The 23,247-nt window shown below is 43.2% G+C and overlaps 1 protein-coding gene across 3 annotated transcripts in view; it reads right to left on the bottom strand.

Annotated features, from left to right (window-relative positions):
• RUBCN (rubicon autophagy regulator) overlaps nt 1-23,247 on the bottom strand; it is a 62,082-nt gene that overhangs the window by 18,075 nt on the left and 20,760 nt on the right. For 2 of the 3 annotated variants that reach the window (XM_049879201.1, XM_049879210.1), the window contains exons 3-11: nt 15,101-15,184; nt 13,437-13,596; nt 12,518-12,624; nt 11,135-11,285; nt 9,981-10,511; nt 5,979-6,074; nt 5,121-5,236; nt 4,223-4,433; nt 3,678-3,779 (exon numbers count right to left, since the gene is read on the bottom strand). In XM_049879201.1, the coding sequence (XP_049735158.1) occupies nt 3,678-3,779; nt 4,223-4,433; nt 5,121-5,236; nt 5,979-6,074; nt 9,981-10,511; nt 11,135-11,285; nt 12,518-12,624; nt 13,437-13,596; nt 15,101-15,184 (1,558 nt within the window). Of the gene's footprint in view, nt 1-1,300; nt 1,376-3,677; nt 3,780-4,222; nt 4,434-5,120; nt 5,237-5,978; nt 6,075-9,980; nt 10,512-11,134; nt 11,286-12,517; nt 12,625-13,436; nt 13,597-15,100; nt 15,185-23,247 lie in introns of all 3 variants that reach the window. The other variant, XM_049879219.1, reaches the window with a different exon arrangement.

Genomic DNA, 23,247 nt, shown 5'->3' with positions numbered 1-23,247 from the left:
ACCAACTTGCGCCACCACCACTAATAAAGGGTTGCGATGGTGGGTCACAAGAAAAAGCCGTTTTTTAATTGGAAAACCTTTTATATTCTTGGTACGAAACCTGTTGTGTGTATAAAAATTTGGAAGCTCCCAAAATAGGAGACGAAAGGATCCTAGGAAAACTAAATAAAGGTATGCCTTATGCATAAAGCAGACTGATGATGCTCTGACAGAGACACTGAGATGCTCTGACAGAGACGTGGTTGACAATCAAGAATGTACCAGCAAAGGATTTTGACTGTAAACACGTTAGAAACCAGTTAAAGGCCAGCTGGATAATTACTTCTTCTCAAGTAGGGTAAGAACAATGTTAGAATAAATCACAACAGGAGTAGAGAAAAAGGTACCTACTGCATTTTTACGCAAATAAAGTGTGCCTTCTATGTTTGTTTCCCAATCACACCACCCTCCCCCCCGCAAGGTATTTTCATAAGTGCTGCTACACCAATTTTTTTCTACATGTTGCTGCAAAAAAAATCAGCATAGGAAAAAACCTGGGGGAGGGGAACGGAGCAGTTGGCAAACAAAGATACAGGGCAAGCATCATTAGCGTAAAAATACAGTAATCACTTTTATTTCATTAAATCGTGATCTAATTTCATATCATTACTTCAAATTGTAGTGGCTGATAATATTAACAGTAATAACTAACCGTAATAGAAAGTCTTGAGTTTTGTTAAGGAGAAAACTACTTTTTTCTTTCAGTTAACCCCTCCTATAGAAAGCCAACTTGTTTAGATCACAAAGCAATTACTGAAGTCGACATTTCCAGCAGTAAATCCTAACTGCAAACAAAGTACCTACAAGAGATGGTTTTCTGAACGTTCCTTCCGGAAACTGGAAATGCTAAAGAGACACTAAGCTTCATACCATCGTATCCTACTTTTGCTGTCTGAGCTACTTTTACAGCTTAGCTATAGGGCTGAATTCTTCATTTGACCATCCCTTTCTAAACTGTCCACGACCTCCATCTGCCACATTGACTGGTCATTCTATGATGATCTCTGTAGGGAAAGATCAACACAGACAAGCTCAGTGAGGAGGACTGTCCGGGTCATATGAGGAAGAAGAAAATGAGTACTAAAAATTGTTCCTGGCTTGTTAACTGGCTGAAGTCCAGTGTTTCTCACCTAGCTCTCGAGACCCCGTAGTCCTCGTAACCTTGACAGGTGTCACAGCATAATCCCGTGTGTACAAAAGCTGGTGCAAACATTCACACACATGCACAGATGAGCACACCCACACTTTCAACACAGGCTACCTGAAAACATTGAAGCCATTGATATTGAGAGTCCGTTCTTTGACATGTGAGTCAGGTTAGATCCTTCGCTACCATCTGTGTGATAATGATTATAAAAGGGGCCCCTTTAGTATATTAGTCTGGAAGTAAATCTGTGAGAACGACAGTCCTACACACATTCCTGGTATCAAGACTTGACTTTGCTGCAAAAGATGAAATGGTTCAGGAACTTAGAGCCACAGGTAGGTGCTCATTGTAGCTTGGGAGATAGTTACTGCTACGTCCCCAAATCAGCCTAGCCTTGAAGACCTCCTACGGCAGTGCTTCTTAACCAGGGGTGATTTTGCTCCCCTGAGGATATCCTGCAATGTCTAGAGACATTTTTGGTTGTCACAACTGGGGAGGTTGCTACTGGCATCTAGTGGGTGGAGGCCAGGGATGATGCTAAACACTATGTAATGCACAGGACAGCCCCTCACAACAAGGACTCATCTGGCCCAGAGGATGAAAAACCCTTCCCTAAGGTCTAAAAAAAAAAAAAATTTTTTTTTTTTTTTTTTAAGGTCTCTTCCTTTAAGATTCTGCACTGACCTGACTAGAGAGTTAGTTGATTAAATGCCCACTGGGCCCATAACTGCAGCAATTGTTTCCAGCAGGATAAGCCTCCTTTTGAACTTAACAGTTTCCCTTGGTTCCCTGCTTCACAGGGAGTCAGGTGGACTGCTTCTCATTCAGAGAAGCAGCAGGTTCTGCATTTAAATAACACTATCCTCATCAAGGAAACCCTGGTGGTGTAGTGGCTAAGTGCTACAGCTGCTAACCAAAGGCCTGGCAGTACAAATCCACCAGGTGCTCCTTAGAAACTCTGTGGGGCAGTTCTACTCTGTCCTATAAGGTTGCTATGAGTCGGAATTGACTCAACGGCACTGGGTTTGGTTTTTTTTTTTTTTTTGCGTTTAACCTTATGAAACCCTGGTAGCATAGTGGTTAAGAGCTATGGCTGGTAACCAAAAAGTCAGTGGTTTGAATCCACCAGGCACTCCTTGGAAACTCTATGGGGCGCTTCTAGTCTGTCCGATAGGGTCGCTATGAGCCAGAATCGACTGAACAGCAACGGGTTTTTTTGGTCACAAAATTCTGACTGCTGACTCAGAGAGAGGGCAGAACCCTCTTATTTTCTTCTAATGTGGCGATGAAGTCAATCACAAAAAAAGACAAAAATGGAGTTTTAAGTGACTACCTATTATTGTCATGAATGGAAATCAGGTACTTTAAGGAGAACACAGAAGGATGACTTCCTGGAAATCTGGAAAAATGTGTAAAAACTGAATTTTTGAATGGGGAAGGAATTCAGCTACGAAGTCTGGAGATTTGCATAGGTGAATGCATTCTCTAGATTCATGTAGACAGGAAATCAGAGTCTCAGGTAATGAAAGATCTATTCATCATCGTGCCTATGATGGAGAATTACAGAACTACTTCACCTCTATAAGCAAGTATCCCTTGGTTTTACCCAGAGATCAAAACCAAACCAAACCTGTTGCTGTCGAGTTGATTCCGACTTATAGCGACCCTACAGGACAGAGCAGAACTGCCCCACTGGGTTTCCCAGCTGGTGGATTCGAACTGTCGACATTTTGGTTAGCAGCCGAACTCTTAACCACTGCACCACCAGGGCTCCTTTAACCACAGGGGAAGACCTTATGTCCCTGAACTGTTTTTTGTTTGTGGGTTTATTTCCTTCACTGATGGGAACTTGAAGACATCTGTGATTTGCAGGAAGGCGACTTTAACCTGCTGGAACACAGCTACCTCCCCAGGTTAGGACCCTCCCTTTCTCTATGCAGATGCTTCCAACAACAACAAGAGTCTAGGATTCTGGCGAGTTAGCCCTGGTTGGACAGAAAATAAAAGCTCTACTCTGTAAACCTGATTGTTACCCTTTTTGCTTTCCCCCCCACCATGACTCTTTTTGTCCTTTTCTCTTGGAATTATAATAAAGTTGCTTTTGAAAACTTCAAAACAATTTCAGTTGTGTTATGCAGGACAAGAGAATAGGACGAATTTCCTGTAGGTTCGGGCCAGCCCTTGGTTACTAGGAGGAAGAATCAGAGTGAGAATCCAAGAGAAAGGTGCAACTTGAGGAATAACTGGGACTTCCACAGGCAGCCCACTCCACCTGGGCTGCTTCCTTTCAATGTTCTTTTCTGCTTACATCTTAAAGGGTTTTTGTTCTTAGCAAGAGAGGTTGTCCCTTATGATCGCCAACAATATTCCATAATGGACCATAATGAAGATCCCTACTTAGGGAAAACTTCACAGTCTCTGATTCAAATTGGGAAAAAAAAAAAAAAAAAAGCTAATGAAAGCTTTCTTGTAACAAATTGTCACTTCTTACCTTGGATTTCTAATTCGTCAACCTCATCAGCAGAGCCAGAGTCAGAGAACTGTGTTGAATCACGTGAACTGAACTGCGAGCTGCTGGAAGTGACCCAAAAGCCTGTTACGCAGGGAGAGAAAAAAAAGTGTAAAACAGGAGACAAAGTGTTCTCCTATCCCTTCTAGGGTCACAATGAAAGGAACCTCGTAGGACCTCAACAGGGAGAAGCAAACAGAACCTTGGCTAGTAATGTGGAATCCAGTTCTTACTGGTCTACTCCCCAGGAAGTTTCATGTAAATAGAAGGTACTCCTATCTGGGAAGAGAATCTGGGATCAGCAGTCTTAGTTCTCATATCAGAAATCCATTTTGAAAAGAAGTTGTTTCTGAGATAGGAAATGGACAAACTCCAGGACAAGCATTCCTAGTTTGCTAGAAAAAAAATTAGAACACCATAGAAATATCTTTCTGACAGCAGAAGATCCCTTAGCCTGGGGATAACCCCAAATGAAGACAAAAAAGGAAGTCCAGCAGGCGCTGAAGGTGTTCACAGGCCTCACTCACTTCCATGTTCAGCCTCCTGGTACCCAGGGAACAGGTTCTTCGTGCGGATCTGCTGGCGACGAAGGCGAATCTTCTGTTTCAGTTCCTGGATCTCTCTATCGCTGTCTTCCTCCTCCTCTTCCTCTTCTTGCAGGCACTGGCTCATCATGTTGCACTTCATTAGCTCAATGGCGGCAATCAAGGACTCTGAGATGCTGAAGTGGGCATTCTCCTGGGGGGAGGGGAGCAGCAAAGAAGTTGCTGGGCAAGGGTCTGGGAGTAACAAATATCTCACTGATTATAATGTCGGAAAATGGAGCTTCTAAGATATGCACTGCTTTTATTAAAAACACTCTGGGGAAATGCACACTTCAGGAAAGCTGATGGCCAGAAAACCTGTTCCATATTCTCTTTGCTCTCATGCCTGTCCCTTCCTTTCTCACTTTCTACATAAAAATATGATAGACAAGAAGCCTAGGATTTCTTATTAGGGTCTGTCCTAAACACATACACCTTTACACATAGTATTAATTAAATGTGATATTTCACAATAAAGTGCTTTGCAAACTATAAAATGCTACATGGGTGTTATTTATTACATAGCTGAGCCTTAGAACAAAATATAGAAGCTGATTCTGGGAAATACCATTTACCTAAGGTTCTAGATTCAGGGCAACAACTATCACGTGGCTAAGATTCAACGCCTCACTGCCCAAGGTGGCTTCTAAGACAAAATCAGTATAACGTTTCTAGATCCAGTGAGGAGCACACACTCCCTAAAGAGTTTTCCAGAAATAGAACTCGTTGAAGTTATGTTCACTATAGTCTGAACCCGTGTCACTGCTGTGTCCCCAAAATTTCATCGGTTCAAATGCCACCATTGTCCCTCAGGCCAGATCTCCCAACTCAGATCTCTCACCTTTTCCAGGTCTGCACAGCTGCCAAAGTCCTGCTCAGAGAGGTAGCTGATGAGGGACTGCCCTTCTGATGGCTGGCGGAACATGCCTTCCCCTGAGCACAGATACTGACCACCTTCTGTGGGAAAACGAAATGTGGATGTCAAAATCTGAGTTAGAACGCAAATCTGTAACAGCCAAGCTTCTTCGAGAAGTCTGAAGATTTTACCACTAAAGATGCTCCCAAGTCTTCCCAGGTAACAGGGAATTAGAGGTTGGAAAGAAGATGTCTGCCTTCTAAAGAAATTTCTCTGAATCTCAAATCCCAGAGCACTAAATCCCTTGGTTAGAGAATGCTGGAATAAACGGAGAGAGCCCAGCCTCAGGTGGTGACAACAGACAATCTTTTCACCACTTAAATTTAAAGATGACATACTCTCCCTTCTACCGGACAAGAAAACAAACAAACAAAAGCCTTTTGCTATGAGTCAGAAAAGAACACAAAAGGCTTTCTACCCTGGATGATTTCAACGTGGAGTTTGGCCTCCGGTAACTAAGCCCAGCTACTCAAAGGCCTCTTTTCAAGGTCCTCTCATCCACTCAGAGCCCTTCTGTTTGGATCGACAGACATATAAGGGGATAACACCCATGGCGTAAGAGAGGGTGGGACCCCTAAGTCAGAGAGAAGTGAGAGAAACGGCAGGCAAATGTCATTTCTAGCACAGGGGTTGAAAATGATGAATAGGAAGGTGAAACCGGACAGTGTGTATCCACCATAGAGTTGAGATGAGCCACGAAGCTCAGAGCTTAGCAGGGACAAGGGGACTGCAGAGAAAAGAGAGACGTTCAGCTCTGGCCCTTCTGGTACGAAGCTCACTTACCATACTCCATGTACAGAGAGCTGGGTGTGCTGGCTTCACTGCTTTGGCCAGAGTAGGGCACGGAGCCTCTTAACTTCGACTTATCATTGCAGGACTCTAGTATCAGTGACCACCAGGGAGTAAAAACAAACATACAAGGTGAGTGACAGGTACGTTCCCAACTTCAGAGTTTCAGCATTTAACTGCCCCCATTCCAATACCCTCCCTAAAAGGAGCAAGGCAGCACACCAACAGGGAACAGCCCAATGATGCAGGAACACACGGCAAGAAGGAAATGGGAAGTCAGAATGATCTAAGGGGAAAGAGAAACATGACCCAGGATGGGCAACACAAAGGTGAAAAACAATCAAATAATGGATTCATGAATCTAGTTCTCTTTTCTTCCATCTTCTTACCAAATAAATGTTCCAGGAATATCAGCCAATTTCTACCCTCTTGACAAACCAATTCAGAAAACAGTCCTCAGATACAAGTTTTTCTGACACCTTGATGCTAGGTTTTTTTGTTTTGTTCTGTTTAGACCATAGATTTTAAAACAGTATCAGAAGATGTATATTCTTATATTCACTAAACAAATTCTGAACCTGAAATATAAATTTCTCAGACCTATAAATTTAACCCAATTCTGAATTGGCAGAATAACAAAATAAAATCCAGCAACGTCCTTAAAAAAGGCATCAAGGCAATGCTTGTGAAGCCAAGGACAACGGCTGGAATTTGAGAGACCAAAGGACTCAGCCACAGGGCTATGGGTGCAGATTTACTGAAGAAGAAAAGGAGAGGTTTCAGGAGAAGGGTGGCAAAGTAGGAGGTACCTAGGGAGAAGTTTTCAAGGAATAGTGAGAGTTGGGAGTGGAGAAATAGCAACAGGCAGGGCTCTCAGGAAATGAGAAGCTGGTATTTTCAAAAGGGAAATACAGATTTTCCAGTCCCACAGAAGAAGGGCAGGTGGAAAAGCAGGTGGAGCCTGAGAAATGAGCAGGATGCTCTGGGAGAATGAATGAGTTGCATCCAACCCATTTCCCTGACAGGCGGTGCCAACTTGTCAGCTGCTCCTCTTGCAAAGAAGCTGCTGTGTGGTAAGAGATAATGTTGTGTTCTCCTTGGGCCTCAAAGACTTCTGGTGGCCCTGGCTCTGCTCCTCTCTATTGAACTGAGGAGAAACCAGTGAGGGGACTTTGAGATCCCCAGTGAAACTTAGTGCACAACACAAACCCCAACAATAACAACCTACTTCTTCACAACATACGGCCATCCAGCTTTCACTTTGGGCTCGCGACCTCCTGATGTTGCCCGTTCAAATGAACAGCTCTATATCTTAGAGAGTCTCCTTATAACCTGATGCAGCCAGGTCGATTCCGACTCATAGCAACCCTATAGGGCAGAGTAGAACTGTCCCCACTGGGTTTCCAAGGAGCACCCGTGGATTTGAACTGCCAACCTTTTTGGTTAGCGGCGGAGCTCTTAATATGCTCACTTGAAATCTGTCTTCTTACATAACAACAAAGCTCTTCTAAATGATGGTCTTACTTTCTCCTTTAAGAACAATGCTCTTCTAAACAGTGGTTTTCATCCAGAAAGTTTCTGATGAGGGCCTTAGATCTCACCTTTTTAGAAATTATGAAAAAAGAAGTCATTGGCAGCTCCAGCTACTAAACAGTGGTGCTGCAGACTTTATTTCTCTTTAACTGTCTCTTTCCTAAGCTAACACACCCAGTGGCTTCACCCATTCCCAGGAGGCCAGGGTTTTCAGCTCCTCCTCACCATTCTGTCTTACAGACACATTCCAGTATCAGTATTTCCTTGAATTATGGTATCCAGAGTGGAACACAAATCTGAGTTTAAACACTACCAGGAAAACCAAGGAAACAGACTTAAGTCACTAGAAAAATTCTGTGCAATGGATTGAATGGGAGGAGAGGAAGACAGGTGAAAGGAAATGGAAATTGGGGGCTCCAGGAGAGGCAACACACATGCACCTATATCGAAGACCACAGAAAGGGGAGAAAACACATTCTGGTATTAATTCAAGGAAAAGAAAATAATCCAATAGTAAGTACCCAGTTATATGAAAAATTTTGCCACCGATTCATCATGATGCCTGAGACATATAGCAGGCCTCAGTTTCACCTTTGGGCTGAACAGAATTGGTCATTCTTGCTCTGCCTCCCAGACACTGCTGGGAGGCTGAATTAGGCATTTGGAAGTTGTGGGCAGAAAACATATCATGCAAAATACCGGTGTCATTTTATAGACAGGTTCAACCATCATAGCAGGACAGACTAGCCAGACTTGATTTGACACCAGAATGGAAAAGTAGGTTCTGAAGTAAGCAAGATGGTCACAGAGGAGCGGAAGAAAGAGGAGGTGGAGGACAGAAAGGAGGAGGACTGGCTCCCAAACCTGCAATGGGATCTTCAACTATAATGGTGATATTCCTGGGGCCTCCTGTAGGTAGAAAGGCAGGTCCAGAGCAAACAAGAATAGAGAGAGAGAGAAAAAAAAGAGTGTCCTTTTACCTAACAAAGGTGGGGACCTAGCTTGTGAGAGGGAACCCTCATGCTGAAGGAGGAAATGACTTGTACAAGAAGCTTCGTAGGACCCACGCTCCCTCAGGCTCTTCTGCATAGGTTTTCCTGGCTCCCTTTCCCAATGCAGGTTACCGTGGTTTCTGGAATCCAAGTGGATTCAAGAATGGGGGCAGGGAAGTTTTACATGCTCAGAGGCCAGTGGCCTGAATACACTAGATACAAGCCCCACAACAGGAGATGTGAAGCAAGGATCTAACCCAAGCACTCTTCACATCTAGGGAAGCTGGTGGGAAGACAGGCTTTGAGTTGGAGATTTTTTTCCAAAAGAATTCCAGTAAGTCAAACCAGATTCTTGAGGGAAAACATAGACAAAGCGTTTTAATTCAGAAAGTTTCTGATGAGGGTCTTGGATCTCACCATTTAGAAATTACAAAAAAAGAAGTCAATGGCAGCTCCAGCTACTAAAGGAAATCTTTTCTTGCGTGTCTTTTTACCTTTTTTATATTTTATTTTTGGAGCTTCACCAATCAGAACTGACTCTGAACACAAAGGTCCATGTTGTACTTGTCATTAGGGAGATTCTTCTATAAACGAACCCAACCAAAGCCTGCCAGATACCAACAACCTGGGAAAGATGATGGCAGAGAGATGGCAAAAGCAATGGTAGCCACCTTCCCCATGTCTAGGCTGCTCGCTGCTACCAGCTGGGCTTTCTCTGGGAGGTACCCATGGCCAGGGCCTCCTTACGTGCCTGCCTCTCAACCTGAATTAGTGAGGCAGCAGTCAGCCCCACCTACTTACTTACTAGGTCACATCACCCACACTTGCTCACACCCCTAGTTTTAACTGTTCTTGTTGTTAGGAGCTGTCAAATTGATTCCGATTCATAGCAACACCTCGTGACAGAGTAGAATTGCCCTATTGGGTTTTCTAGGCTGTGATCTTTACAGGAGCAGATTGCCAGATCTTTTCTCCCACGAAGCTGCTGGGTGGGTTCGAACAGCCTACCTTTCAATTAGCAACTGAGTGCTTAACCTTTGCGCCACCACAGCTCCTTAATTTTAATTAAGAAACCCAAATATCACTTTGCCTTTCTCATATTGGAATTACATCCTGACCAAACTTCTAAGGAATCACAGAAAGAGGAGGAATTTGACGGAATTATTTTTAAAGCTCGTTAGTAATTCCCCTCGATCTGAGAGATACATTTAAAACTTGAACTGCCATGACTATTGTCTGATGCTCAGGAAAACATTTAATATTTAGTGACGTATCAAGGAGTGAACCTAAAGATGCCTCACAGAGATTTCTTGAGTATCCGTATTACGTTACCGACTTCTCTCTTTCATCCTAAGCAGGGTACCTGTCATGGCATCAGAAACACAACTTCTCTTCCTGCCAGCTGGAGAGCCCCAGGAACAAATCTCCCTGCTACCCTAAATCCAGGAGGCCACCTGGCGTCTATCATTACCTGCGGCTCCGCTGGAGATAATGTTGGTATCTGAATGAGAGCGAGTGTGGTTCTTTTTTGTTCCACTGGTGACCGTGAGGGTCTGCCCCTCTGAGTAGCTGGACCTGCGAAGGACACTAGACAGCTGACTCTGCCCATCTCCCTCCTGGTCCCCCAGAGAGGAAGCAGCAGAATCTGGCTTCTGGGAGCTGCTGGAGGAGAACAAATTGAAGCCGCTGCTCTCAGTGTTGCTGCTTTGACTCTGACAGCTGGCGGTCCGGCTTCGGGGGTCCTGGTTGCCGATGGCCAGGTACTCGGGCCCCTCACTGGCATCACTTGGGGATTCATTCTGGCTGCTGACCCAGGATGCCTCTACGGGGCTGGTCAGAGTGCTGGAGCTCATCTCATTTGGGGATATGGGAGAATCCCTGGCTAATGCAGAGATTGAAAGCAGAGAGGCTTGAACGGGTTGATCCTCTGCCAGTGAGACGTGTCCTCTGTTTTCCTGAGGTTTCCGGGAAGGGCCAGAGAGTGAAAATGAAGATTTTCTCTCTGGGACATAAAAAGAAAGGGAAGAGAAATGTGGGCTGGAATCCTGTGGTACTTCTTTCACAAGGGCTTTTTCTACAACTAAGGACCAAACCCCCATGGATAATGGACCCAACTCCAAGGACCACGTTACACATGGCATCGCCTCCAAAAAGGTCAATAAAGTAAAATAAAAAATTATTCAGAAGCAGCTAAGTCAAGTATGTGGGCTCCTGAGACAGTGGCTGCATTGCTTATTAGTGTGCATGTCCATCTGTAAAATGAGTGTAAATAGTAATACCTACCTCATAGGACTGTTATGAGGATCAGGGAGAAAATAATACATAGAAATTGATTACAACAGAGCCTGGCACATGGCAGGCACTCAGTGACTGTTAACTATTATTGTTTAAATGCCTCCTTGGCAAGGTGAATGAGAAACCCAGGAGAATTTAAAAACATCTCTTTCTTCTGTTAATTAAATGATGCTACTGAATTAGCTTAGGCTAGTTGCTATGTAACTTTCTAAGATATCATTATTAAGACATGAAGTTTGACAAACTGCACCAACCCAAGGCTCTATACTCAGTCTGTGAGCATGAACAAAGTCTTCTACACGTAATACCCACACCTTCCCACCCCCTTACCATGGTTGAGCATGGATTGGTGGAGGCTAGAGAATGACCCAAAGTAGGAATGCTGAGTGTAACTGGTTGGAGGGGTATATGTGGAACCAGGCAGTGCTGTCAGGCTCTGGCTCTTTGTCACCAACAGTGGGCTCTCGTGCTTCCTGGCAAACTAAAAAAAAAGAGGAAAAAAAAAAAAAGAGTGTCAGAGACAAGGCTAGAGGCCCTCAGGGAGGGGCACTCAGCACCGCAGCAATGCTGGTAGAAGCTGGCCTTTGGCAGCAGCCCTGGACTGTAGACATAGCATGTTGTTGTCGTTAGGTACCATCGAGTCGATTTCTGACTCATAGCAACCTCATGTGACAGAGTAAAACTCCCCCATAGGGTTTTCTAGATTGTAATCTTTATAGGAGCAGATTGGCAGGTCTTTCTCCCATAGAGCTGCTGAGTAGGTTCGAATCAACCTCTCAGTTAGCAGCTGAACACTTAAACATTGCACCGCCAGGCTCCTTGCAGACACAGGATAGCTACCCTCTATTATACTCAGCTGTTTCTAAGAGAAACCTCAAAGGCTTGCCATATACCACAGCTTCTGCTTCTGGGTGGTCAAACTGGGAGTGCCTTGATCACACAGGCAGCACAACAAAGTGCTTAAGACTTTATGTGTGCCATCAGAAGTTGACAGACCGGGGATTCAAATCCCAGCCCCCTCACTTATAAGCTATTTGGTCCAAATCTGGGGCAAGTGACTTCTCTTCTCTGTGCTTCCGTGGTCTCCTTTATAAAATGAGATTAACGTCTACCTTCACGAGTTGTGAGGATTAAATGTGACGATGCAGATATTGTGCACTGCACACGCCTGGCATACAGAAAGTAAGTATTCAATGGATGGTAACCAAGAACCAAATTAAAACAAGCAGGACAGCTAGGGAATCCCTTCTAACAGGAGTAAGGGCTCTGATTCCATTCTAGTGGAGATACTGACTAGTCTATTAGTGATGGGGTGAGTGATTAGAGAGTTAACTATAAGCAACAAAAGTTTCTTTATACTTCACGGTTATAAATGATCCTGTGTAATACTAGACCATTCTGTAAACTCTACTCCTGATTCGGAATCATCCCTCTTCTCTTCAACCCTCCGTCAAGTCTGCCTTTAGGGAGGTGATTTCTCAGACTCAGGATCCCAAAAGTTTAAAAAAAACAGACTCTCCCTTCCAAACAGACCTAAGCTTAGACTTTTTACTTCAGTAGGTATTTGATGGTCCCTCCCCCTTCTCTCCAATCATTTTTTTTTTTAACGAAAGCCTCTCAGTTCACAACTGCCTAACTGAAGAAGCAGAGAGTTACATCATGGTGAGACCCAGAGGCCCAGCACAGACACGGATGACGCCTTGCCCCGTTTACCATAGATGCATCGATCTGAGCCAGGAGGCGGGGGTTGTTCTGTTCCACTGCTTCCAGGCACTGGAGCATGGCCGTGACATGAGCGTCACTTAGCAGGAAAGCAGTATCTGGGGAGAGAAAAACCACCACAGGGGTGGAGCCCAACAGGCAGATCTTTAGCTTCCTTCTATGGTCCTGGTAGCTAGCTCAGGGAAGGAGAGAGGGAGAAGGTACAAATGATTTGAAGAGAATCATGCCACTGTGGGGAGAAGGGGAATCAGGGATAAGTACAGTACAGGAAAGGCTAAGTAACGTGCAGTAGAGCAAGGAGGCCAAGACAGGAGGCTTCAGCATGAGAAGGACCTAAATGAATTGGAAATGGAACAACCAGAATAACAGAATGTTGACACATTATGAAAAACATAACTATTATCACTTAACAATTTGTATAGAAATTGTCAAATTGGAACCTAATTTATTGTGTACACATTCACCAAAAACACAATAAGATATTATTTTAAGAAAAGAAAGACCTAGATCTGAATTCTGGTTCTACCATTCATTAGTAGTGTGACTTTGGCCAAGTCACCTAATCTCCTTGAGCTGTTTCCCCGATTGGAAAATAGGGGTAAAAATACTCATCTCTTAGGGTTGTTGTGAAGAGTACATGTATAAAATTATATACAGTGAGACTCTCAATAAATGGTAGTTATGCTTATTGGTTTGTATGTATCCAAGTAGGGGAATTCTTAGCATAAAGTGTAATTATGCTTTTCATGGGAGGTGAGAGGGAAGACTGGATACGTTTCTAATTAGAATCTCTATGGCATCAAGTGATGTAAGAGGCCCTTCAGGGTTAGAGAGGTCTATGGAGGAAGAGTGAGGTGGAAGAGAATGAGGAGGCATATGCAACAATCCCGGTTAAGTGACCTCCACCTACCTGTGTAGAACTTTCTGATGTACTGTCTATCCCCGAGCAGAGGCCGGAGCTGGGCTGAGAGACAGTGGCACCGCAAGCTGTGCTGCAGCCACAGCTCTGCGATGGCACGCTCACTCACGTCGTCAGTGCTGCTCTGGCTGTTCTCATGCAAGCTGATGAACTGGGAGGCAAAGAGGCATAGAGTCAAAGCATAAATTCTGGAAGATACTGCAAGATGGAGGCTTAGTGGCCTCAGAATTAAACTGAGATAGGTAAGGGAAGGTAATCGGAGGTATTTTTCCTCTAGCTTGCATCTAGAAGTTACTGAGGAAGGACAGGGAAGGAAGAGATTAATGGTGTCACTGCTGGATTGGGCCACTGGTGAGGAACTGTGCATTGAAGACCTGATGCGAGGCTCCGGGAGAGGACAAAGCTTCTAGATCTGGATCTTTATGCTTTAACTCCAAAGAGGCACTGTTCTGGTATATTTAAGGAAGGATGGACTTGACCTCTTTGCTTCCCTCACAGACTCCTGGCGGCCTCTAGAAGAGAATGTGACAAAAGCCTGGGGGAAAGAATCTAGGAAAAATGCCACCAAAGGTTCTCCAGCAAAGAGAAGCCATTTGAGCACCTCTTTCTGGTTCTACCCACAGGGTTCTCTATTTGGAACATCCTTCTATTTGGCTGTTTCTAAAGCAAGGTCTTACAGCCCAAGATCAAAAAGTAAATGAATAGCAATCTTAGTGTATGGATGGTATGTCCTCCTAAAAGGGAACATCCACAGCAACGTATTTAAGAAAAGGAAGCTGGACGAGGACTTGGTGAGAAAAATAAGGTGAGAAGGACAAAGAAAATCTACACAGAAAATCACCAGGCTCTGGCCTTTTCTCACAAAAGCAGGCCAGTGTGACGCCCTGTGATTTGGTTCCCTGATCATCTAGAACCAAATCACCTTTCTTGACATCATCTCAGCAATGACTGTGGTGGGGTAAACATGAAGTAAAACCAGCCATGTATTAGCAAGTGTTGAAGAAGGGTGATGGGTATTTGGGGGTTTATTTCACCATTGTTTCTAATTGTGTATATATTTGAATTTTTCCACCATAAATAGTTAAATAAATACATAGATAAATTTGACAGCAACTGTTCTAGAACAGCAAGCCGAGAGGACAAGAGAGTAGGGTGTGACAACAGTAGCCAAAGCTGTTAGGAACACATCTGAGTCCATCTGACACTGGCCTCCAGAAAGCTCACCTCTCTTTCTAACTGGCGAGCCCTCCTCTTTGAACACTTATCAGCATATTAGTCCCACTCCCCTGACCATTGCAGGGAACTCCTTGTCATTTGCCCTCATTCTTAAAAGCTTTACTCTGATTTCATGTATAGGAATCTCAAAACCTTCTCGCCCCTCCCCCAAAGGAGAGAAAGTGACCTGGAGCAATGGGTTTATGAGGTTTTTTTTTTTTAAGCAAGTAACATTCCCATTCAAATTACCTCTATAGGAGGATAATTTCACCCCTATGGGGATAATTTCCTCCCTATGGGGATAATTTCCTATCCTATCCTTCTTAGTAAGAAACTTGACACACTCCATTCTTCTAGCCTAAGAGACTCTTCAGAAGAACATCAAACAATGAAGTCTTGTGGTTACACCCCAGCACGCCCACTCTTCCTTCACTCCTTACCTTCTCCACATGCAGGGCTGAGTGGGGACTGAGCCACCGAATGTCTTTCACAAACTGCCAGTAATCTGTCTGGCCGCAACACACCTGAGGGAACGCACAGGGTGAGCAAATCACTACCATTGGGGGCCAAATCTAGCTCTAGTGTTGACATTCAAAGAAAGAAAAAAGGGCATAACATTCACGTGCCTCAGTAACGGTTCTCAGCAGCAGTCAAAGGAATAAATACATATTGTCACCTCTTTGAAGGACAATTCTTAAAATTTATTATAATAATTCTTTTGAACAGGTAATACAGGCTTTGATACAAAAGGTTATGCAGGGAGCCATTAGAGAAATGCAAATTAAAACTACAATGAGACTTCATCTCACACCAGCAAGGCTGGCATTAATCCAAAAAACACAAAATAATAAATGTTGGAGAGGCTGCGGAGAAATTGGAACTCTCATACACTGCTGGTGGGAACGTAAAATGGTACAACCACTTTGGAAATCTATCTGGCGTTATCTTAAACAGTTAGAAATAGAACTACCATACAACCCAGAAATCCCACTCCTCGGAATATACCCTAGAGATACAAGAGCCTTCATACAAACAGATATATGCACACCCATGTTTATTGCAGCTCTGTTTACAATAGCAAAAAGCTGGAAGCAACCAAGGTGTCCATCAACGGATGAATGGTTAAATAAATTGTGGTATATTCACACAATGGAATACTACGCATCGATAAAGAACAGTGACGAATCTCTGAAACATTTCATAACATGGAGGAACCTGGAAGGCATTATGCTGAGCGAAATTAGTCAGAGGCAAAAGGACAAATATTGTATAAGACCACTATTATAAACTCTTGAGAAATAGTAAACCTGAGAAGAACACATACTTTTGTGGTTACGAGGAGGGGACGGAGGGAGAGTGGGAGGGGTTTTTTTATTGATTAATCAGTAGATAAGAACTGCTTTAGGTGAAGGGAAAGACAACACTCAATACATGGAAGGTCAGCTCAATTGGACTGGACCAAAAGCAAAGAAGTTTCCGGGATAAAATGAATGCTTCAAAGGTCAGCGGAGCAAGCGCGGGGGTCTGGGGAACATGGTTTGCGGGGACTTCTAAGTCAATTGGCAAAATAATTCTATTATGAAAACATTCTGCATCCCACTTTGAAATGTGGCGTCTGGGGTCTTAAATGCTAACAAGCGGCCATCTAAGATGCATCAATTGGTCTCAACCCACCTGGAGCAAAGGAAAATGAAGAACACCAAGGCCACACGACAACTAAGAGCCCAAGAGACAGAAAGGGCCACATGAACCAGAGACCTACATCATCCTGAGACCAGAAGAACTAGTTGGTGCCCGGCCACAATCAATGACTGCCCTGACAGGGAGCACAGCAGAGGACCCCTGAGGGAGCAGGAGATCAGTGGGATACAGACCCCAAATTCTCATAAAAAGACCAAACTTAATGGTCTGACTGAGACTAGAGGAATCCCGGCGGCCATGCTCCCCAGACCTTCTGTTGGCACAGGACAGGAACCATCCCCGAAGACAACTCATCAGACATGAAAGAGACTGGTCAGCGGGTGGGAGAGAGATGCTGATGAAGAGTGAGCTAATTATATCAGGTGGACACTTGAGATTGTGTTGGCAACTCTTGTCTGGAGGGGGGATGGGAGGATAGAGAGAGAGGGAAGCCGGCAAAATTGTCAAGAAAGGAGAGACTGAAAGGGCTGACTCAAGAGGGGGAGAGCAAGTGGGAGTAGGGAGTGAGATGTATGTAAACTTATATGTGACAGACTGATTGGATTTGTAAACGTTCACTTGAAGCTTAATAAAAGTTATTAAAAAAAAAAAAGGTTATGCAGGGAGATTTGACTCCCAGCATGACAGCGTGAGGAGCCCCACTGACCCACTCCTCAATGAGACTGGTGAAAATTATTTAAAAAAAAAACAATCATTCAAAGCATCTGGAAATGGTTCTGAGGGAAAACAGCAAATGAAGAAACATCTATCCAAAATAATCTATGAAAATTCAGTAACAAGGCAAGAGTGTGTGGTATTGAAACCAAAACCATCCCCCTGCGGTCCCCCCTCCCCGCCCTCCCCGTTCCACTCAGCAGGGCAGAGACTCCACTCCAGACAGCTGGAGCCAAGGACACAGGGCTCCATCTCCCCTCATCTCCCAGCTGAAGAGCTTTTTTCACAGGAGGAGCAGGACTTGACTTCAACACTTCTCATCCTGCCCCCAGCTGCCTGCTGCTGCGACTAAGTCCAGGACACGTGAGGTCAAGAGGTGGGGGCTCCCTTCTTCCGCAAAACCCCCGCTCACGTTACAGAGGCTCCACCTCGGGCATAGCACACTGAGAATACTGGGACACTGACAGTCCTTCCCCTGACTCAGGAGTTCCATGCCAGGAGAAGCAAGTCAAGCAGACCTCAGGTTGCTACCCCCCTCCACTGGGTGCTTAGCTCCTAGAGCAGAGGAGTCACTCAGAGAAAGATGGCTATTATTTCCACCCCCTGCTCCAGAGCCCTACCTCAGAGATTTTGTCACTGGAGAGAAGCAGGCCATAAAACAGATTGCTACTAATCTCTCCCCAGAGGGAGAGGAGCTGACTTCATTTGCAACAGAGAATGGAGAAATTTAAACTTAAGAGAGCTCTCAAGAACAAAGGAGGTTGTAGTGAAGACAACTGGGTGGAGATTCGTGGATCTAATGAAGACACAGCCTAGACTTTAGGCCTGCTAGTTTGTAGAAAGAACCAGAGAATACAACAGCTGGGAGAAGCTCTCCAGGGGTCAAAACTAATATCACACACTTAAATCACTTACAAGAGAACTTCAACAAGATTAACAGCTGACTTCTCGGCAGAAACAATGGTGGACAAAAGCCAGTGGAACAACATATTCAACTGTCAACCAAGAATCCTATATTCAGCAAAGCCGTCTTTCAAAATATGGGCAAAATAAAGACATTCCCAAATAAACTAAAACTGAGAGAATTTACTGGTAGCAGAACGTCATGGATTGAATTGTGTCCCCCCAAAATATCTGTCAGTTTGGCTGGGCCATGGTTTCCAGTATTGTGTGACTGTCCACCATTGTGTATCTGATGTGATTTTCTTATGTGTTGTAAATCCTATCTCTATGATGTTGATGAGATGGGATTAGTGGCAGTTATGTTAATGAGGCAGGACTCAATCTACAAGATTGGGTTGTGTCTTGAGCCAATCTCTTTTGAGAGATAAAAGAGAGAAGTAAACAGAGAGACATGGGGGACTTCATACTACCAAGAAAGTAGCACCGGGAGCAGTGTGTCCTTTGGACCTGGGGTTCCTGTGTGGACAAACTCCTAGAACAAGGGAAGATTGATGACAAAGACCTTCCTCCAGAGCCAACAGGGACAGAAAGCCTTCCCCTGGGGCTGGCACCCTGAATTGAGACTTCCAGCCTACTAGACTGTGAGACAATAAACTTTGTTAAAGCCATCCACTTGTGGTATTTCTTTTATAGCAGCACTAGATAACTAAGACAAAGACCCACCTCACAAAAAATACTAAAGGAAGTTCTTCAGGCTGAAACCAAGTGACCCCAGGCAGTTATACACATGTACAAACAAAAGGGCTATATAATGAAAACAATCTGTATTCTACCCCCATCTCTCTACCATTCAGTTCTGTAAAACGTAATTCTTAAAATTAGTGAAGAGGTATTTGTTAGAAGCCAAAGATGGATGTCTTCAGTTCCTACTGCAAGCAAAATTAAGTACAGAAAGGCTTGTTTCTTTCATGCTACCAGGGTCAGGTAAGAGCTGTATTTACAGCCAAAGAACACTCACCCTGAACATAATAACAGGCTGCCGATGAGTTCATTCTGACCTATAGCGACCCTATAGGACATAGTAGAACTGTCCCATAAGGTTCCCAAGGCAATAAATCTTTACAGAAGCAAAATGCCACATCGTTCTCCTGTGGTGCAGCTGGTAGGTTCGAAGCAGCAACCTTTTGGTTAACAGCTGAGCACTCTAACCAGTGTGCCACCAGGGATCCTCAAACATAATAACAAAATCTTTGTATCTTGAAACCCTACTTATGTCAGTTGTACTTGTTGCTATCATTTCACACTTACATGACTATGCACATTGATAAAACGAGTGCGGTTTTATGAACAGTAAGTAGTTTGCTCTGAAAAGCCTCAGCAAAGGTAAGTCACCATAAAAACTTAACGTCAAATTAGGTGGGGGCAAGACAACTTTCCAAGCACGTAGTGGCTCCTCTTTCATGGTAAGAGGAATGTAATTTTTCTCCTATCATATTGGCAACATTCAAAAAGTTTAATATTGGCCAGGGTCTGGAGAATTCAATATATTCTTATACATTGTTGGTGACAGTGTAAATAGATATAACTTCCCAGCGGGCAGTTTAGCAACAGCTCAAATGCATACACCCTTTAACCTAGCAATTCTACTTCTAGGAATTTATCCTACGAATATTCTCATTCAGGCAAAATGAACTAAATACAAGGTTATTCACCATAGTAAATGATTAGAAGCAATCTAAACGTCCATCGACAGGAGACCGGTGAAATAAATTATGGTCCATATATATAATAGAATGTCATAAAATGACAGCTGCAAAAAAAAAAAATAGGGAAGTTCTTTACATACCAATTTAAAATGATTTACAAGATCAGTGAAAAATGCAAGATGCAGAACAATGATGACAGTATGCTAGTATTTGTATAAAAAAACAAGAGGTATGGCAGAGAAAATTATTATATTTTCTCTTATAAGCATAAAAATTCTCTGGAAGGAAACTAGTAAACAGTAGTTACCTATGAGATGAAAAAGGAACAAGACTTTTTATTGTACATGGTTTTATACTTTTTGATTTTTTTAACCATGTAAATGCATTACCTATTAAAAAAATAAATATTTTTCAAGCAAATTATAGGATCATATGTACAGTACGATCTCAATATTTTTTAAGAAGCACACAAGTGCATAGAAGAAAAGGTGTAAGAAAAATCTACCCAAACATTAAGAGTAGTTACTATTACTTGGTGTTGAGATTATGAGTGGTATTTATTTTCTTCTAAATTCTTTTTGACACTTGCTAAATTCTTAACAAATAGACCCATATTACTTATATAGCCGGAGGCAAAAAACACAGAGGTCTTTTTGTTACTCTCATTGTTGTTCTAAACTGGGACTACATTGCCATCTATGCTGCCAAGAACAGGTTTCTTCTTTGTGATAAAGAATCCTTTCACTTCTATTCAGCTGAGAAATCTCAGGACCACACAGAAGTAATCCACATTTCTAAGGGCAGAAAAAAAAACCCGAAAAACCAAACCCAGTGCCGAGGTCATCAAATATTCCTTGCCTTGTAGAAAGTAGCCAATGTTGGCTTTCAAGGAAAATCTTCCCTCTAAGAATATGATGTTATTGCTTTCTTTCCTAAGGCCTTGAGTGATTTAAAAAAATACAACTCACACTCCGTAACACATGCGTACGAAAGCACAGAGATCTGACCAGCACGAATCACTGTATCCCTTGCCCCTTTCCAAGGGCACATACAACACCCAGAATAGCTTCCTGATGACAGAGCAGTCAGGAGCCTTTGAAAGCCTTACATCTTTGGTAGGAAATGAAAGGGAAAAACAAGTCCTTGACAGACTTTAATTTTTAGATCTTTAAAAGGCAGAACAGAGTAGCAGTGAATTGGCCTGGATCTTTTGTTTTTGATTCTTCCTACTAGAGCCTGTAGTTGCGATGAGTTGCGTGTGTATGCCAGATGTGCCTGGTTTGCTCTGCTTCTACTTATTACCACTACTGCTATTTTACAGGTGGCCGTATACTTTAACATTTTCATTTTAACGACCAGTTGCCTTCACAGATATTATCACTTTACGTTAATATTGCTTTGCATTAACCAAGCATCTTTCATTTAAGCATTTCAATGACTTTTTTATTTCATCACGGCGCATTTTCTCTTTATGGTACAGAGGGCCAAACGGTCTTTCACGTTGTCTAGATGACAATGTAAAATTAGTAATATAGCCAAGGAAAGGATCGTTTTGCTGTTAAGATCCTGATAGCCAGTGCTTCACCCATTAAATGGCAGTGCCACTAATCCAGTTAGCTATTTTAGTCATTTGCCTGGGAAACCTGTATTGAGTTTTTTAAAACATATTGGCCTGATTCCCAAGTTTCTGGCTTGGAAGACTGAGTAGGTGGCAATGCCACAAATTAGTATAGGAAATATCAAGAGGAAGGGCAGTCTCATGAGAGGAAATCAGTTTAGTTTTGGTTATATTGCGCTTGGCCTGCAGGACAGCCAGCCAGTTGATAAGGGATGGCAGACAGCTTGTCTTGTGGATCTAGACTTCAGCAGAGATGTCTGAGCTGGGTGTCAGCAGTGTATGGACGACAATTCAAACCACGCAGGTGAGTGAGGTTGCTTCAGAGAAATGAATAAAGAAGAGATAAGGACATAGGCAGAGCCCCATTAAAACCAAAAATCCAAAAAATTAATCTGCTCTGTAAACTTTCACCTAAATCACAATTTAAAAAAAGAAATCCAAGAGGAAGAGATTCCAGGGAAAGAAACTGAGGAGTGGGCACAGAGGTAGGAGAAAGTCTCTGTGACACCCAAAGACAATAATGCCATACAAGTGTGTGATGTTGGTCAACAGTGTTGAACACAGACAGCGTTCAAAGGAAAAAGGTTCACTGGGCACAGTGACAGGGATGTCATTTTACTTAACAGCAGTGGCAAGATCACCAGTGGTAAGGGCAGAAACCAGACTGAAATGGGTTAATTTATTTGTTTTATAAATTCCAATGTTCATAATTATGTTTTTCATAAGATTACATGAAATTAGAAACTAAGAAAAAAAGAAAAGAAACATTTTCTAATCACCTCCTATGTGCCACAAGAGCAAATAATCGGAGAAGCTGGACTATATGAAGAAGAACGGGGAATCAGGATTGGAGGAAGACTCAGTAACAACCTGCGTTATGCAGATGACACAACCTTGCTTGCTGAAAGTGAAGAGAACTTGAAGCACTTACTAATGAAGATCAAAGGCCACAGCCTTCAGTATGGAGTACACCTCAACATAAAGAAAACAAAAATCCTCACAACTGGACCAATGAGCAACATCACCATAAACGCAGAAAAGATTGAAGTTGTCAAGGATTTCATTTTACTTGGATCCACAATCAACAGTCATGGAAGCAGCAGTCAAGAAATCAAAAGATGCGTTGCATTGGATAAATCTGCTGCAAAGGACCTCTTTAAAGTGTTGAAGAACAAAGATGTCACCTTGAAGACTAAGGTGCGCCTGACCCAAGCCATGGTATTGTCAATCGCATCATATGCATGTGAAAGCTGGACAATGAATAAGGAAGACCGAAGAACTATGCCTTTGAATTGTGGCATTGGCGAAGAATACTGAATATACCATGGACTGCCAAAAGAATGAACAATTTGTCTTGGAAGAAGTGCAACCAGAATGCTCCTTAGAAGCAAGGAAGGCGAGACTGGGTCTTACATACTTTGGACGTGTTGTCAGGAGGGATCAGTCCCTGGAGAAGGACATCGTGCTTGGCAGAGTACAGGGTCAGCGGAAAAGAGGAAGACCCTCAACGAGGTGGATTGATACAGTGGCTGCAATCATGAGCTCAAGCATAACAATGATTGTAAGGATGGCGCAGGACCGGGCAGTGTTTCATTCTGTTGTGCATGGGGTCACTATGAGTCAGAACTGACTCAACAGGACCTAACAACAACAACAATGCACCACAAACAGTACTAGGCAAATTATGTATACTATTTTATTTATCCTTTCTATCTAACATTATGAAATAAATAGTAATAATCTCATTTTATAAATGAGAAATGCAAGATCCCAAAGTTAAGTAGCATTACCCAAGAGCTAACATTGACTGGGAGTCCCTGAGTAGTGCAAATGGTTAACACCCTCAGCTGCTAACCAAAAGGCTAGAGGTTTGAGACTACCCAGAGGTACTTCAGAAGAAAGGCCTGGAGATCCGCTTCCCCCAAAAGTAGCCACTGAAAACCCTGTGGAGCACAGATGTGCTGTGACACACATAGGGTTGCCACGAGTCGGGGCAGACTTGACA

This window comes from Elephas maximus, chromosome 1 (assembly GCF_024166365.1).
Source record: "Elephas maximus indicus isolate mEleMax1 chromosome 1, mEleMax1 primary haplotype, whole genome shotgun sequence".
In the NCBI taxonomy this organism is placed as follows: domain Eukaryota; kingdom Metazoa; phylum Chordata; class Mammalia; order Proboscidea; family Elephantidae; genus Elephas; species Elephas maximus.
The sequence above is the reverse complement of the archived record's forward strand: the minus strand, read 5'-3'. Positions and strand labels throughout refer to the sequence as shown.